General features: G+C 41.2%; 1 protein-coding gene across 1 annotated transcript; it reads right to left on the bottom strand.

Moving 5' to 3' along the window:
• Positions 1-12,499: 12,499 nt before the first annotated feature.
• Positions 12,500-14,081, bottom strand: LOC113922238 (aldehyde dehydrogenase, mitochondrial-like). The gene has a single exon (XM_035729291.1). It carries the CDS (start codon positions 13,837-13,839, stop codon positions 12,571-12,573), a length of 1,269 nt encoding a protein of 422 aa, XP_035585184.1. The 5' UTR covers positions 13,840-14,081; the 3' UTR covers positions 12,500-12,570.
• Positions 14,082-15,934: the final 1,853 nt, after the last annotated feature.

Here is a 15,934-nt window from a genome sequence, read left to right as displayed (position 1 = left end):
TACACTCGAGGACATCAGGACATAAAAACATTTTAAAATTGTGACAGTTTGGATTAATGGGATCAGTTCAGTGGGCAATCTGCTTAAATAAACTTCATGTACTATTAAGGTTCTTACTAAAATTATAGCCTAGGGGCTATATTCTGGCAACTTAAAGAATATGAACTCAAAGCATTTTTATAACTAAGCCCCTAATTTTTATTCACTTTTCCACTATTAGATATGATCACACAGGCAAACACAGATGGGGGGTCTGAAAACTCAGGGATAAAGGGAATTGTGAATCACGAGACAACGGCTATATATTTGAATTTCTATAGGACTTATTTTTTTTTTCCAGTTTTATTAACATACAGCTCTGTATAAAATTAAGGTAAATCACATAATGACTTGACATACATACACGGAGAATGACTTAGGTTTTGTTTGTTTGCTTCCTTTGAATTTCCACAGCCCTTAATTTCTTAGCTTTGGAAGTTTTTGTATTTAAAGCAAATACTTCTTGAATGGCAAGTATTAATTTGAGAGTAAGAGAGGCTGCAAGAAAATAAAGACCACAAAAAGAAGCTCACTTCTTTTGTTACTTCAAATACTTTACGGGTTTTTCATCATATACTGGGGTTTGCTAACTGCACTGTTTTAAAACAATTCTATACCTTCTCCATTTTTACTTTGAAAATTAAAAAACTATAGGAAAGTTGAAAGAACAGTACAATGAACACATACTCTTTACCCAATTTCACCACTTTTTTATATTTTGTCACATCTGCTTTATCTATGCACATGTGTATATTGATTAAATTCTTTGTTCTTTGTTTAACAACAAAAAAAGGAATTCAGCTGGCTATTCATACATATATACATACAAATATGGAGGGAAAGAGAGGAAGAATCATCTGAGAACAAAGAACATCTTTTACATAACCAATCGGAATAGAATGACCACATTTAAGAACATTAACTTTAATTGTATTATACCATTTAATATATAGTCTGTATTTGAATTTCCTCAGTTGTTCCAAAAAAATGTCTTATAGCTGGGTTTTTGTTCTTTTTCTTTTTCTTTTTTTCCTAATCTGGGTTTCAACCAAGGTTTGTACACTCCATTTGGTTATTATTTAGTTCTTACTTAAAACAGTTTCCCTGCCTTAAAAAAATATTCTACACTAATGACTTTTTTCCCTAAGAATCTTGACCAGTGTCTCCCATTCTGGATTTCTCCACTTGTTTCTTCATTATTGGATTTAGACTAATCAGGTTTGGCAAATATACTTATGTTGCTGTCAAAGCAACATTTAAAGTCAAATTTTGAATTTTCTTTGTTTGATATTATGGCTTCTTCCAAATTCTGGTGTATCAAGACTTTAAACCAGTTTGATTTAAAAAATTATTTTATATTATAAATAGCTTGGTCCTACTAGTAAATACAACATGTTTCTTTAGCATGTTTGTTTTTGTAAGGACAGGGGATGTGTTCTGTAGACTTTTATTTTAAACCTTCCTAATACCAAGCAAATGCTCACCATACATAGTTTTTTACTCTGGCTCACATAGTGATCACTTATGGCCATGTTTGTACAGCTTATCATCCGTACCTCAGTGAGTCTACAAAGTTGTTAAGAGGGACATGATCAAAATAAATAACAAGTAAAGAACTATAGATAAAGGTATGGGTTGCCTGGGTGGCTCAGTCAGTTAAGTGTCTACCTTCAGCTCAGGTCATGATCCCAGGACCCTGGGATCAAGTCCTGCATTGGGCTCCTTGCTCAGCAGGAGCCTGATTCTCCCTCGGCCTGCTACTCCCCGTTTGTGTTCTCTCTCTCTCTGGCAAATAAATAAATAAATAAAATAAAATAAAAAAAAAGAACTATAGATACAGGTACATGTTAGCTTATGACATTCCAAACTTAACCACTTTTTCTTGATTATTAAAATTGCCAGGTACCTGTATTGGAGTTATCGATCTTTGCAATTAAACCTATAAAATAAACACAATTCCCTATGATTTCTCCCTAATTTTCTAGAGTTATCAATGGAGCAGGGCTGTGACTGGGAAGGTTAAATCTTCCAATAATTAATGAATTGGTCTAAACCTCAACAGAACTGGATTCTTACCTTCATCGATATGGTCATTACCATTTTTGAGTCACATTCACTGAATTACCACAAGGTATAGTGTTCATCTGGATCATCAGAACTTAAACACAACCGAGGTTGGGATCTCACCATTTGCACCTTAACATCGGCTAGTCACTTACAGAAACAGAAACAAGCCTAGGATCATGAGACTGAAAAGAAATTTCAAAAGGACATCGTGGGTATTTCTTACCATCAGGTGGGCCCCAACTCTCCTTCCTGGCAGCTGCAAATCTACCCTATTTGTAATATCCTTTTGCACCATGGCCTTCTGGGTAAAGTACTCCCCATGGTCAAGATATTTCATATTTAACTTAAATTGTTTTCTGTGGGTAGCTTAGACATGAGAGCTGTCCTCCAGTTGAAAGCTTTTCTCCAGTTTGGGCTCCAGTGATGTGCTGTAGGCAGAAGCAGCGCCCTCTCTTTTGCTTTTCCTCATCGGTCTTGTTTCCTAAACCTTTAATCATTTTTATGGCTTTCCTTTAAACTCTCTCCAAGTTCTTTGTCTCCTTTTAGATACAAAACCCAGAATTAAATACAGTATTTGAAAGGATATGATTAGTACCAACAATTGCTACGTGGTCCCTACATGCTGCGCTCTAAGATTTGTTAATGGTTTTCAAAAACTCTCAGAATTTCCAACAGCAGCAACAGCAACAAGGCTTCCAAGGGGCAGTCTTGAATATTATATCATGTTTTAGAACTCTTTTTCACCATGGTCCACTTTAGTGGGACAAAACGCCTGTTACTGGGAAAAGCTCCTCCAAATTGCAGAAACCGATCCTAGAATGAAGTGTCAGGAGAACTCATAATTCGAGCCATAATGCGTTCATGTCGTAAGGTCTAGTTATTGCAACATGACAGGCCCAAAGTGCTGATGCAAATTCACACCACCGCTCACTCTAGGGTTAACCCAACCACCCACGACAGTGGCACTGCACTCATTCTGAAGAAGCCACATTGGAGCGTTTTACGCTTAAAAGGAAGATGATAGAAATTAAAAATCACAAGGATGTCAAAACCCTGTTGACCCTGGCCTGAAGAAAAAGTAATTTCCTGGAAAACTGTGGAAAGCCTAAGCATCTGTGAGTGTATGTTTACAGTGGGAGCTTTGACATCATTGCTTCACACTTCTGAGCAGGCAAAATTCCTGGTGGATTACCTAGGACTTTCCTTGGTAGACTCAAACAAGATGTCCATTTTTCTTTCTAGTAATATTAGCCAAGCTTCATTTATTGAATGCTTACTCTGTGTCAGGCAATCTATTGAGCCCTTCTACACATCTTCTCTTTTGAATCATATCACCCCTGTGAGGGATGTATTATTATTATTATACCCTATTTATAGATGAGTCAATTGAGGCCCAAAGACACATGGTTAGCAAATGTCATAGTGGGGATTCCTCCCCAAATATTTCCCACCCATTATAACTACTATGTTATATGCCTTGTGAATTTTAAAATATCAGCACTCCAATAGTGTACTAAAAGTAGAACTCATTCAAAAAAATGAAAAGGGTAGAATGCATTCTTCTTCTAAAATGAAGTTCTCTGGGGACGCCTGGGTGGCTCAGTCAGTTGAGCGACTGACTCTTGGTTTCTGCTCAGGTCATGATCTCAGGGTCATGAGATCAAGCCCTGGGTCAGGCTTTGTGGTCAGAGGGGAGTCTCCCTCTGCCCCTCCTCCCATTCTCTCTCTCTCCCACTTGCTAAAAAAATAAATTAAATAAATCTTAAAAAAATAAAATCTGAAGATGTACAATGTTCATGCACAAAATCAGAAGAAGGGACCACCATTTTTAGATGAGTTCCTGGCCCCAGGAGAACCCTTTAAAAACCACTGCTCTACAGCAGTCAGAATGATATAGAATGCTCCATAATGACATGGCACGGGAGAGACATCAACTGACCACATGCCTCCTCCCCTTTTCTCTAGGCTTGCGTTTGGCTGCCTTTCCCACAGTTAACTCTGGCTGTAGGAGGAAGTTCTCCCTGGTGGCCCGGGGGCTGAGGTGATATTTTTGCCCTTCACCTGCCCATGCACAGACCTCCAAGCTCTTCTCCTGGCTGACTGGGGCGACGCACAGAGTGACCTTGAAATTCAATTGTTGGAACTGCCATCAGCCTAAGTTTTTAAATGACTTCATGATGACCGAAGCCAACTCCTTCCTCCCTTCCCCTGAAAACTGGAACTCTTAAGTGAGCAAGAATAAAATAAATTCTTTAAGCCACTGTATTTAGGCTCTATCTTTTGAGGCAATTTGGCACACTCCAACTACCATGCATATATGCGTGGTAAGATGTCAATACACATTTGACATGAATATAATAAGTTGTAAAACAATGGTTAGAACAGGATCCATTTCTATTTGCCAAAGTATTCAAATCTGGAGGAATGGGTACCAAAATATTCACAGTGACTGTTCTGGGAAGAACTACAGGGTTTTCAGTTTCTATCGAATATAAATTTACAACGTTTAATGCTAAAAAATAATAAGTGTGTTTCATTTGTAAAAAGAAAATAAGTCATAGTGAAAAATCTTGCCTTTGGCTTCACTTTATAGGAGGCAGATGTCCCCTTTTTAGCAACGTTTTGTAAGAAACCTACAACAGATACATAAATCTCTCCTCAGAACACAGATTAAAAACTTTAAAAGAAGACAGGTATACCTTATTTTATACTACTAATGTATTCTTAAAATATTATCTATAAAACATACTCCTATTCATCAATCCTTATCTTCTCAGTGTCATTCAAAATGAAATTCAAGAGATGTTTGCCAGGAAGAAAAACATAACTCTCAGTAAGAGAGCAAGCTCACCTACTAATGTGTCAACTTTGAAAGCATATGCTTTAAGGAAAATGATATTTGTTAGTTAAAATATTAACATTCATACAAGCTAAGTGCCAATGCAAATAGTTTTGTATTATTTAGCATTTAGAAAAATATTCAAGACATAAAAGGAAAACCACCATTGATAACTCCTTTGAACTGAACAAAATGAAGCTTTGTTAATCCTCTCTCCCTCCAGTGTCATGTAGCTAGTAATATATACTGGAGTGCCCGAGCTGTGCATCATGAAGAATTAGTGGTGCATCTGACTTCTAAAAATGATTTTTCTATTGTTATTTAAAAAACAAAACATAGATACAAAAACACACAGTTGGCAAGATATCAAAGTAATCAGTAAAAAAATAATATTACTTGAATGTCATCATACATATTTAATAATTTTCTTGAATTTTAAAGCTGTAAGTCAGATTTTCAGTGTACACATGAGGGATTTTCCCCCAAAAGAAAGGACAAAATATATTTGATAGAGTAGGCAGTTAGCTAGATATGAGCAGGGAACAAGTGCTTTCTGACTGATAAGAGGATGGAGGCCAAGTTCCAAACAGTCGGGTGTTGGGCAGGGAGGGGTTTGTCTTCCTTTCTTTCTTTCTTGTGTGGTTGGTGGGGCTTTGGAGCCTTTCGAGGTGGTATACAATTGTATACATGAGAAAAGAGGTTTTAAGAATTATTGCTGGGATTATGCAGTGGATGGCCTTTGATGTTTTAGAACTTAGGCAAGGTTAGAAGACTAGAAATTGTTGTAAAAAGTAATGTTGGCCGTTTGAAGGATGCTTCTTTGAAAGTCTCTGGGACTGTAAGGAGTACCTCCTACCCATAAGGAGGCCCCTGGGGGAGCCTTACTCTCATCTCATGCAGCGGTAACCTGTAGATGAAGAGACGGGGCCAATGAGATGTGTTCACCCAATACCCTTGACTCCTCCTTCTAGATCATGCACCAAAGCACCCAGGACCCCAGATTTTCCTGCCCAAATGACCTCAGGTTGATTTACAGGGCTTGTCCTTGATTTATTTTTGGGCCCTTCTTCCCAAGAGCAGATTCAGCAGCTAGATGTGCACCCAGGACCCTGCAGGTGATGCAGGGCACAGAGTTCCAGTGGACTGGGAGGAGCCCAGCACAAGACCTTTCACTATGTGGGAAGGGTAAGACAAGCTTGGGCCCTGTGCAGTCGGCTTCTGGCTTGCAATTCCAAGGAGTCAGAGAATCCGAAATTGAAATCTGGCCTTCCAGATCATCATAAGGGTATATTCATCTAGGTAGGAAGATCAAACATAATGTATTTAACAAATGTTAATTTGATTTATATTTAAATACTTCGTCATATGGTATGTGAACCTCCATTTGTACTCAAGCCCTTAGCTCACAAGTAACAGGGGCAGCCTCAGGTTAGACTATAGAGAACCATGCCTCTCCCAGGTTCATCAGGATCACCCCTGTAAAAAAGGTACACAAGTCTGAGTGTGACTTTTCTGATGTGCTTCACCTGCATAGAAATCTGGAGTCAGACTGATGGACCTGGTTCAAACCCCACCACCACACCCCTTACCTCCTTGACTGTGGGCAAGCTTCTGACCCTCGCTGAGGCTCATCTAGAAGCTGATTGATGAAGACCTTTCATCATCATATCTGGTACGTAAACTGGTGCTCAATGACAGTGATGGGGACAAGTGACTTGTAAGTCAACAATCTTTGTCTTTGAGCCATTTCCATATTGCCATTCACATCTTGGGCCAAGATTTTAGAATGCCTGAGCTGAAAGAATATTTAGTCATTTTGTAGAACATAACATTTAGAAGAACCTTTGGTATCAAAATAGTCCTGAGTTCTGGTTTCTTTTTATCCCCTACTAGGTATATACCTGAGTATGAGTCACTAAACCTCTTTGACACTCAGTGTCCTCAATTATAAGACAGCAATACTAATAGTAACTAATCCATTGCACCTTTATGAGGATTAAATGAGAAAAATATGCAAAAATGTTTGTCATGCAGGAAGGGGATTATCTTCAAGTGTCATACTTCAAAATTATATTGAGTTTTATTCAGTGTAATATTATTCTATTGAATTTCATTCAAGTGACAATTTCTCTAACTTACTGGGATATTTTGAATGTCCTTGGAGTCTGCCGAATGAAAATCAAATCTGTGTGTAATTATTTGGTACATCCGGGACAGTTATTTTTCTCATTTTTTTTTTTTATTGTTGTGTGACTGGTTTTGTTTTTTATTGGAGAGTTATATTAGCTTCTGCTTTGATTCCATTTATGCTGCTGACAGATGCTTACCTTTCATCCTTGGGCCTTCAAATGTAAGATAGTTATTGCCCAAACAAACTCATAAAATACCATGTCAATTCTGGCTCTTTTTAAAAGCCAAAGAAAATAGTGATCCTACTCGAAGTCAAAGTAAAATATGACAGAAGATCTGAGGAAGAGAAATATATGTGCTGACTGAAGTGTCTGGAAGGAAGAGCAGTGACCTTGAGTCTACTCAGAGGGACAAGCAGACACATGGAGCTTGGCTGTGCCCATAGGAATTCTGCAACAGACATGCAGAGTCCAAGAATTTGAGCTACTCCAATCCTGGCTGACATGACATTTGGATTGTGACTAGTACAGTGTGGAGAGACCAAGTGCCAGGGACTCAGATTCACTTTTCCTTTTCTCCTTCCTCTTCCAAGAGGGATTATTTAATAGCCTGTTTACACATACAACACTTGCTTACTCTAATAATAGCCTGTGGACCTGAATCATCCTGCGTCATTGTGCTGTCATACAGAATCCTCAGCTGTTTCCACGACTTGTGTGGTTGGCTTTCAACACGATCTGGAAACCGCTAAGAATGTGCAGGGTAATCAGTGCTTTTAATTTTAGCTACGCATGACGTGAGGGATCTTCTATGTATCTCCACTGACCTGTCTTTAAAATATGGAGTGTAACGATGAAGGAAATTCAGGAGAAAACTTTGGCATGAACCCCTTTGCAATAATATATGTAAGTACATACAAATGTATTTTAAATATATTAATGTAAATGCATCTTACTGCTATGATTACTACACATACAATCAATTTCTTGACATAATAGAGACAAGTGCCTGTATAGATTAACACTGTTACGTGAGGGGCTGCTGGGGCGCTGATCGCGTTCAGTTTCTTGATCTGGGAGCTAGTTAGTGAGTGTGTTCAGTTTGTGAAAATCCAGTAAGCCAAAGACTTATGATATGTGCACTTTTTTGTATTAAATTTCAATATACAGTTTGAAACACAATTTAGTCTCACTTTTTTTGAAGAAAAATTGAGCAACTGCAATAGTGTACCATACACACACACGCGAAAATACATATTAGAGGTGTTGCAAAGGTCAAATAATGTTTGAAAATTTTACAAAATTTGATAGACCTAGATCTCTCATTTAAATGGGACTCTATTTTATCTTTTTAAAATTCAAACCTGTACGAAAAATAACATTTCTCATCTCACAATAGAGGCATAATACATTGAATTTTAAAATAACTCCTCTCTTCGATCTTACATCTCTTTGTTGTAAAGATCTTAAAAACTAAGTTGGTATACACTTTCTGGAGGCAATATCTATAAAAATACAAAATGTTCACGATTTTGATCAAGCAACTCTGCTGTAAGAATTATCCCACGGGGACGCCTGGGTGGCTCAGGTGGTTAAAAGTCTGACTCTTGATTTCAGCTCATATCATGATCTCAGGGTTGTGAGATCAATGAGCCCTGAGTCAGGTTCCTCACTCAGTGGGGAGTCTGCTTGAGATTCTCTCTCTCCCTCTGCCCTTCCCCAACCCCCATTCCTGTGCACAGGTGTGCTCTCTCTCTCTTTAAAAAAAAAAGAGTTATCCCAGAAATACACTGAGAAGTCTAAGTCATTTTTGATATTTAGTCATTCATACACTCAACTTTCAGTTGACATGTATTTATTGAGATCTACTCTGTAGTAGGTACAAGGCTAGGTTTTGGGATATATTAGTGAACAAGAGAGGTGTAGTCCAACTTTAATGGGGGACTCTCACAAAGTTTCTATGCCAGAAGAGAGCGTAGATATGAAACAAGTCACAGAATTCATGATTTTGTTACACATTTAATTTACAAGAAAAAAAAAACAGTGACAAATTATTCAAATTATTTAAATCAATACAGTTTAATGCCAAATAAAAGAGAATGGGCCACTATGAGAACATGTAATTAAAGGTTGTAGACCAGCTTGGAGAAGTGAAATAGAAAAAAATTTGAAACAACATAAAGTTCATGAGAGGTTAAAAGTTCAGAGATAGGTTAACATATTATAGTAAATCTATACACAGAATCACATATAACTGTCATAAAGAATTAGGCAGCTGAAAAACATGTACATATGTCCAAAATAAATTATAATTATTATTTATAATTTGAAAAAACAAGTTGCAAAATAGTATGTGCTGTAGTATTATCCTAGTTCTGTAAATGAAAATAATTACAATAGGTAGTTATATATATAAAATGCATAATGAAACAAAATATGAGTGTGTGTGTGTGTGTGTGTGTGTGTGTGTGTGTGTCTGTCTGTCTGTCTGTCTATTCACCATAATTTCTTCTTACCTTCTTCCTGGGCATCTCTATAGACATTTCCCAGCTCTTCTTGTGTTTAGGTGTGGTCAATGACTAAATTCTCAAAATAGAACATGGCTTAGGGGAGTGTGTAGGTCCAGGCTCTTGGAGAGTGGACATACTTCCACTTTCTCTTCTTCTTCCCCACCAACTGGAAGCTGGATTCGATGGGGACCTATCTCTTAACATTCAGACAATGACAATGTTTCAAGGATGGCAGAGCAGTGACTAGGAACCTGGGTCCTTGAATGACCATATGGAGCAGAATTTCCCTAACAGCCTGGAATTCTTACCTTAACATTTAAAACAAACAAACAAACAAAGAAACCCCAACACTTTATTTTCTTCAGCAGTTTTAAGTTTACAGAAAAAGTGAACAGAAAGTACAGAGATTGCCTGTAAGCCCTCCCCCTCGCCTCCAGTTTCCTCTATTAGTAACATCATGCATTAGCGTGGTATATGTATCACAGTGGGTGATGATCCTGAAGTCTATAGGATACATTCGGTTTCACTCTTTATATTATAGATTGTATGTGTTTTGACAAACGTATAATGACATATGCTACCATTACAGTATCATACGAAATAGCTTCGTTTCCCTAAAAATGTCCACCTCTTCATCCCTCTCCCTGCCCCACAGCAACTCCTGGCAACCACTGATCTTTTTCTGTCTCCATAGTTTTGCCTTTTCCAAAATGTCATATATTTGGAATCGTGCAGTTTATGGCTTTTTTCTCACGTTGGTATTTTTAGGTGAAAGAGAAATAAGCCTCAGTGCTTTTAAAGTCACTTAGTTCCTTTGTAATTACAGCGGCTTAATCTTTATCCTAATAAAGTGAGTACAGGCAGAGAACAGGTTTAGAGGACCGTGACCTACATGAATAGAGACTGTCTCTGGGTGGGGTTATGGGAGACTAGCCTTTTAGGATATTTATTTCTACTGACAAAGATTCTCTCCTGGACCTAACTGTAATCTGGTGCCTCTAAACCCTCTGCTCGACTAAGCCTGATCTGGGGCTTCTCTCTCCTGGATTGCACAATCCAGTTTCAAGCAAGAACCTTGCTAAGTCAGTTTAAAGAAAACCCCTCACCCTTGGCATCTGACAAAATTCCTCATCTGCCCCCCCCCCCCCCCCCCATTTTATCATTGTGGCTTGCCTTCAGTGGAAATTCTACTAGGTCTGGTAAGAATCCCTTTACCTTTGAGATTTCCTCTTTTCCATCCACTGACCTCCAGCCTGCTCCTTGCATATAATGCCCCACTTGTCCTTTTTGGAGTAGAGTCTCCCCTACTACAAAGCTCCACTGTAGTGGCCCGCCCCCCCCCTTGAAAAGAGTCTGCCTTACCATCTTCGATAAGTGTCACAAAACATTTTTTCTTTAACACTACAATGTTTGAATCTTTAATGTGACCTATAATTTTGTGACTCGATAAGTCATATACACACAAGTAGGTTTGTATTTTTTTAAATTTTATTTATTTATTTTTTTAAAAGATTTTATTTTTTTGAGAGAGAGCACACGTGCATGAACAGAAGGAGGGGGAGGGGAAGGAGGGAGGAACCAGACTCCCCATTGAACAGGGAGCCCGATTTGGGGCTTGATCCCAGAACCTTGGGATCATGACCTGAACTGAAGGCAGACGCTTAACCAACTGAGCCACCCAGGCGCCCCAACAGGTAGGTTTGTAATCGTCTTCTTAAACTAAATTCAGAGGGATGGGAAGGAATCACAATATTAATATGAGTTTAATATATAGTGCTATTATATATTACTACAACTGACCAGTGGTATACACCTGATTGACAGGCTGTATACACCTGAGGTCAAACCGTGCAGATATGAGTCCACCCATGTGTGCAGGTCACAGTGCCCGAAAAAGAGATACATGATATAAAAGAGATAAATGATATAAAGATAACAAGCCTACTTTTAGGGAAAGTAAACATTCTGATTAAGAGATTAAGGTAAAAGCTGACAGGTAAACCTTTACTGGCTAGAAATTATCAAATTATCTTGACCGGGACACAATCACAGAGTCATTTATTTAGATGGCGATGCAAAGAGTGATTTGTTCTGGAACCCAGGCCTGACTGATCCCAAGGGTGAGGTTCTGTGGCAAGAACCAATTAACTTTAGGCAATGGATGTTAAATTATTTCAAGACAGTTCAAGAAATGTAAAAATTTTGCAAATACTTGGTATCTCAAGATTTTCTTTATCTTAGAGGGTTTATGGCTGGCTGACTGTGCCATTAAGGGCACTCGAAAGGGAAAGATGCCTTTTCAGTTTGTTAATACTTGCTAATGTTTGTTGCTTGCTTTGGATGGGTCCAGCACAGAGCTAAGTCAGTTTCATGTGTATTGTCTCATGTAATCCACATAATATATGAGGTAGGTGCTAATATTAAACTCATGTCTATCCACCCAACACCCCTATGAGGTGGTTACTATTATAAGATGCATTTCACAAATGAAGAACCTCTCAAGAACATAGGCACAGCAAGTAAGGGGACTGGGCCAGGGTTTAAACCGGGCTTGTTTACATTCCAAGCTTGAACTCTTAACTGTGCTGCATTATCTCTAAAGACATAGGAGGAAAGGTCTTGAGAGCAGGGCCTCAAGAAAGAAAACCCCACTTCTTTTTTTGTTTTTAAAGATTTTATTTATTTATTCATTTATTGAGAGAGAGAGAATGGTAGAGAGAGAGCACGAGAGGGAAGAGGGTCAGAGGGAGAAGCAGACTCCCTGCTGAGCAGGGAGCCCGATGCGGGACTCGATCCCGGGACTCCGGGATCATGACCTGAGCCGAAGGCAGTCGCTTAACCAACTGAGCCACCCAGGAGCCCCTGAGACTTTCTTGATCAAGAGATTTTGTGAGAGAATTTCTCTTTCGAGACTTCTAGTGTACAAGTGTCATTTTTCTTGGTTTTGCTGCTGATGTCAACCTCCACCAGGAGTCGGCACAGTTCTTCAGGAGTTCTTCTGAGGCACTTTGACCGTGACGGTTTTCACTTCGGTGTATGCCTGCAGCCCATACTCTCCTAGCTCCCGGCCGCTCCCGGACATCTTGTAGCCACCGAATGGGGACTGGGCCCCAAACACATCATAGCAGTTGACCCACACAGTGCCAGCCTGGAGGGCTTGGGACAGATAATTGGCCTTGTCCAAGTCCTTGGTGAAGACAGCTGCAGCCAGCCCATAGTTGGAATTGTTGGCTCTCCCAGTGATTTCCTCTATGGTCTTGAACTTCAGGATCTGCATCACTGGCCCAAAGATCTCCTCCCTGGCGATAGTCATGCTGTCTTGCACATCTCCGAACACGGTGGGCTGGATGAAGTAGCCACGGTCAGCAGCCGCCCCTCCACCACACAGCAGCTTCGCCCCCTCCTCCTTCCCAGATTTGATATAACCAAGGATCTTCTTAAACTGAGTTTCATCTACCTGTGGCCCCTGCTCAGTCTGGCTGTCAAAGGGGTTCCCGACCACACGAGACTTGGCCCGGGGAACGCTCCTCTCCACAAACTCGGCGTACACATCTTCTTGCCCAAAGGTCCGGGAGCCCGCACAGCAGCACTGGCCCTGGTTGAAGAACAGGGCGAAGTGGGCCTGCTCCACAGCGCAGTTCATATCTGCATCTGACATGATGATATTGGGGCTCTTTCCCCCCAGCTCCAGGGTCACTCTCTTGAGGTTACTGCTCCCTGCGGCAACCTGGACTAGGCGGCCAACCTCGGTGGAGCCTGTGAAGGCCACTTTGTCCACATCCTCATGGGAGGTGATGGCGGCCCCAGCTGTGGGGCCAAATCCAGGAATAATATTGACCACGCCAGGGGGAAAGCCAGCCTCCTTAATCAGGTTGGCCACATAGAGGGCAGTCAGTGGAGTCTGCTCAGCTACCTTCATCACAACCACATTTCCGGTCGCCAGGGCTGGGCCGAGTTTCCAGGCTTGCGTCAGGAGCGGGAAGTTCCACGGAATGATCTGCCCGCACACCCCGACGGGTTCATGGCGGGTAGAGCTGAAGAAGTCCCCATCGATGGGAATAGTTTTCCCGTGGTACTTATCAGCCCAGCCAGCGTGATAACGGAAGCATTTGAGAACCATGTCCAGATCCACCCGGTAGGAGATGACATAGGGCTTGCCGTTATCCAGGGTCTCCAAGGCTGCTAGGTAGGTCCGGTCCCGCTCAATCAGATCAGCCAGGCGGTTCAGCAGGCGGCCCCTGTCAGACGCATCCATGCGGCGCCAGGGTGAGCCCAGCTGGAAGGCGGCCCGGGCAGCCTTTACTGCCCTGTCCACGTCTTCCTTGTCTCCTTCGGCTACCTGACAGATGACTTCTCCGGTGGATGGATTGATGGTGGGGAATGTTTTCTTGCTGACAGCATCATGCCACTCATTGTTTATGAAGATCTGGTTGTAGAAGACTTCAGGCTGCTGGTTGGGGGCCGGCACCGCCTGGGCGGTGGCGGCCGACAGGAGACGGCGGCCCAGGCGGGGCCCGAGGCCAGCGGCGGCAAGCGCAGCGGCGCGCAACGTGTTGCAGAGGGCGCGGGCGTGCAGGGCGGTCGAAAACCCCACTTCTAGACCAACCTCTTCCCTGTCCAGATAGGGCAGGTGAGTCACACAGCTCTTGGTCACGTGCTCGGTAGCAGAGCCAGGGTGTGGAACCCATGTTTCCAGACTCAAAGCCAGTCATTTACCACTTGTCTGGATACTTGCAGACATTTGTGTGGTGGTGGTGGAAGGGGTATCTGCCAATAGTAGAATGTGTGGAGGCTTCTGGTGTTGGTAAAAGACACTAAGCTTCTCTCCAGAAGCATCATCAATTCCTCATCTCCCACCGTGCTGCCCCTTATGTTTAACTGTGTGGTGCTCTGAGCAAGAGAATTCCACATGTAAAGTTATTACTGAGATGTACCCAGCGTTTTCAGCATCATTTAAACATTTTCGAAATGTATGATCCGCACATAGAACGCCTGACTAAGAGCAAGTTGTTGCGATAGCACTCCAGACGGCGTTCATGGTGCACAAACCTATTCCTAATATAGTTTCTCCAAGAAAAATAGAAAGCTGAGAGAGCACTGACTTTAAGTCAGCTGAGGGGAGTGGGCAAATAAAACATACTTTGTTGTATTTCTTACCGTTTTCGATGCCGTTATTTTAACTGCAGCCAACAGGACAGCTGCCATCATAGGTCGTCACTGTACTTATTTACCTCTGTTTCTTAGGCCTGTTTTCCTGTTAGCTGTAGATAGAGGACCCTCAAAACTCCCTACTGATCAGTTAGACAGTCACTCAGTCACCACACAAGCGTGAATGGTCTTGTCAGGGGCACGGACTGAGCTACAAGGACTTTAAAATCACCTAGCCCAGATCCTTCAACACAACACTTTCTCTCTCCCTTTTACACACACACACACCACACACACACACACACACACACACACTACCTCTTCTACATGAGATGAAGAGATACTGTCTTATACCACCAAGCATGTGCCTTTTTGGAAGCCCTTCCAAGGATTCCTCACGTACCATTCTGGGGGAGATAATAGCAATTTCTGATCACTCCCCAGTGAACATAGATTTCTCCCTGTTGTTTGCTGCTGCAGTTCCTCATTCATTTACTTTGGGGAGAAAAAAGGGGCAGCTGATATTCGGAAGCTCTCCTGACATTCACAGCTAGGCCGTGTTATTCTGCTTGGAGACATAAACAATCTCACCGACTATCAGATTCAGACAAGGTTACTCTGAGACCAGGGTAAGATGAGACAAGGCAAGGCCACTTTATCATTTTGGCTAAGCACAGACAAAACCAGACCACCGTAAGTAAAACTCCCCAAATACCAAACTTTCCCGTCTCTTACTAAATGAGTGTCTGCTGCTTCTGTACCCAATCACAGACTTGCTCCCCACTTTCTGACAGCATCCTATGTGGGACAAACCCTACTTCTTTAGGCCCTCCCCCAAATCACCCAACCAGGTTCTCCCAACTCAGTTCTACACTCTGTCACTGAGACACCCCACGATTCCACATGGTATGTTCTCCTCACTGCGATGAGTAATAAACCAACTTATTCAACTCTAAGTGTGTTCTGGATGGTCTTTGGCTGGGTAGAATTGACCCCCATAGCGTGGACTAAATGTTTCAATTATTTTATGTTTACTTTTTTCCCTCTCTCCTCAAATAGAAGATAGATTTCCAGAAGACAGAGACCAAGTCTATCCTGTCTCCTATTATATTCAAAATACCTGGTCTTTATTTGGAATATAGTTCAATATTTGCTGAATAAATGAATGAATACGGGGGAAATTGAGACTAGATTCATATTCC

Source organism: Zalophus californianus, chromosome 9 (assembly GCF_009762305.2).
Source record: "Zalophus californianus isolate mZalCal1 chromosome 9, mZalCal1.pri.v2, whole genome shotgun sequence".
Classification (NCBI taxonomy): domain Eukaryota; kingdom Metazoa; phylum Chordata; class Mammalia; order Carnivora; family Otariidae; genus Zalophus; species Zalophus californianus.
The sequence above is the reverse complement of the archived record's forward strand: the minus strand, read 5'-3'. Positions and strand labels throughout refer to the sequence as shown.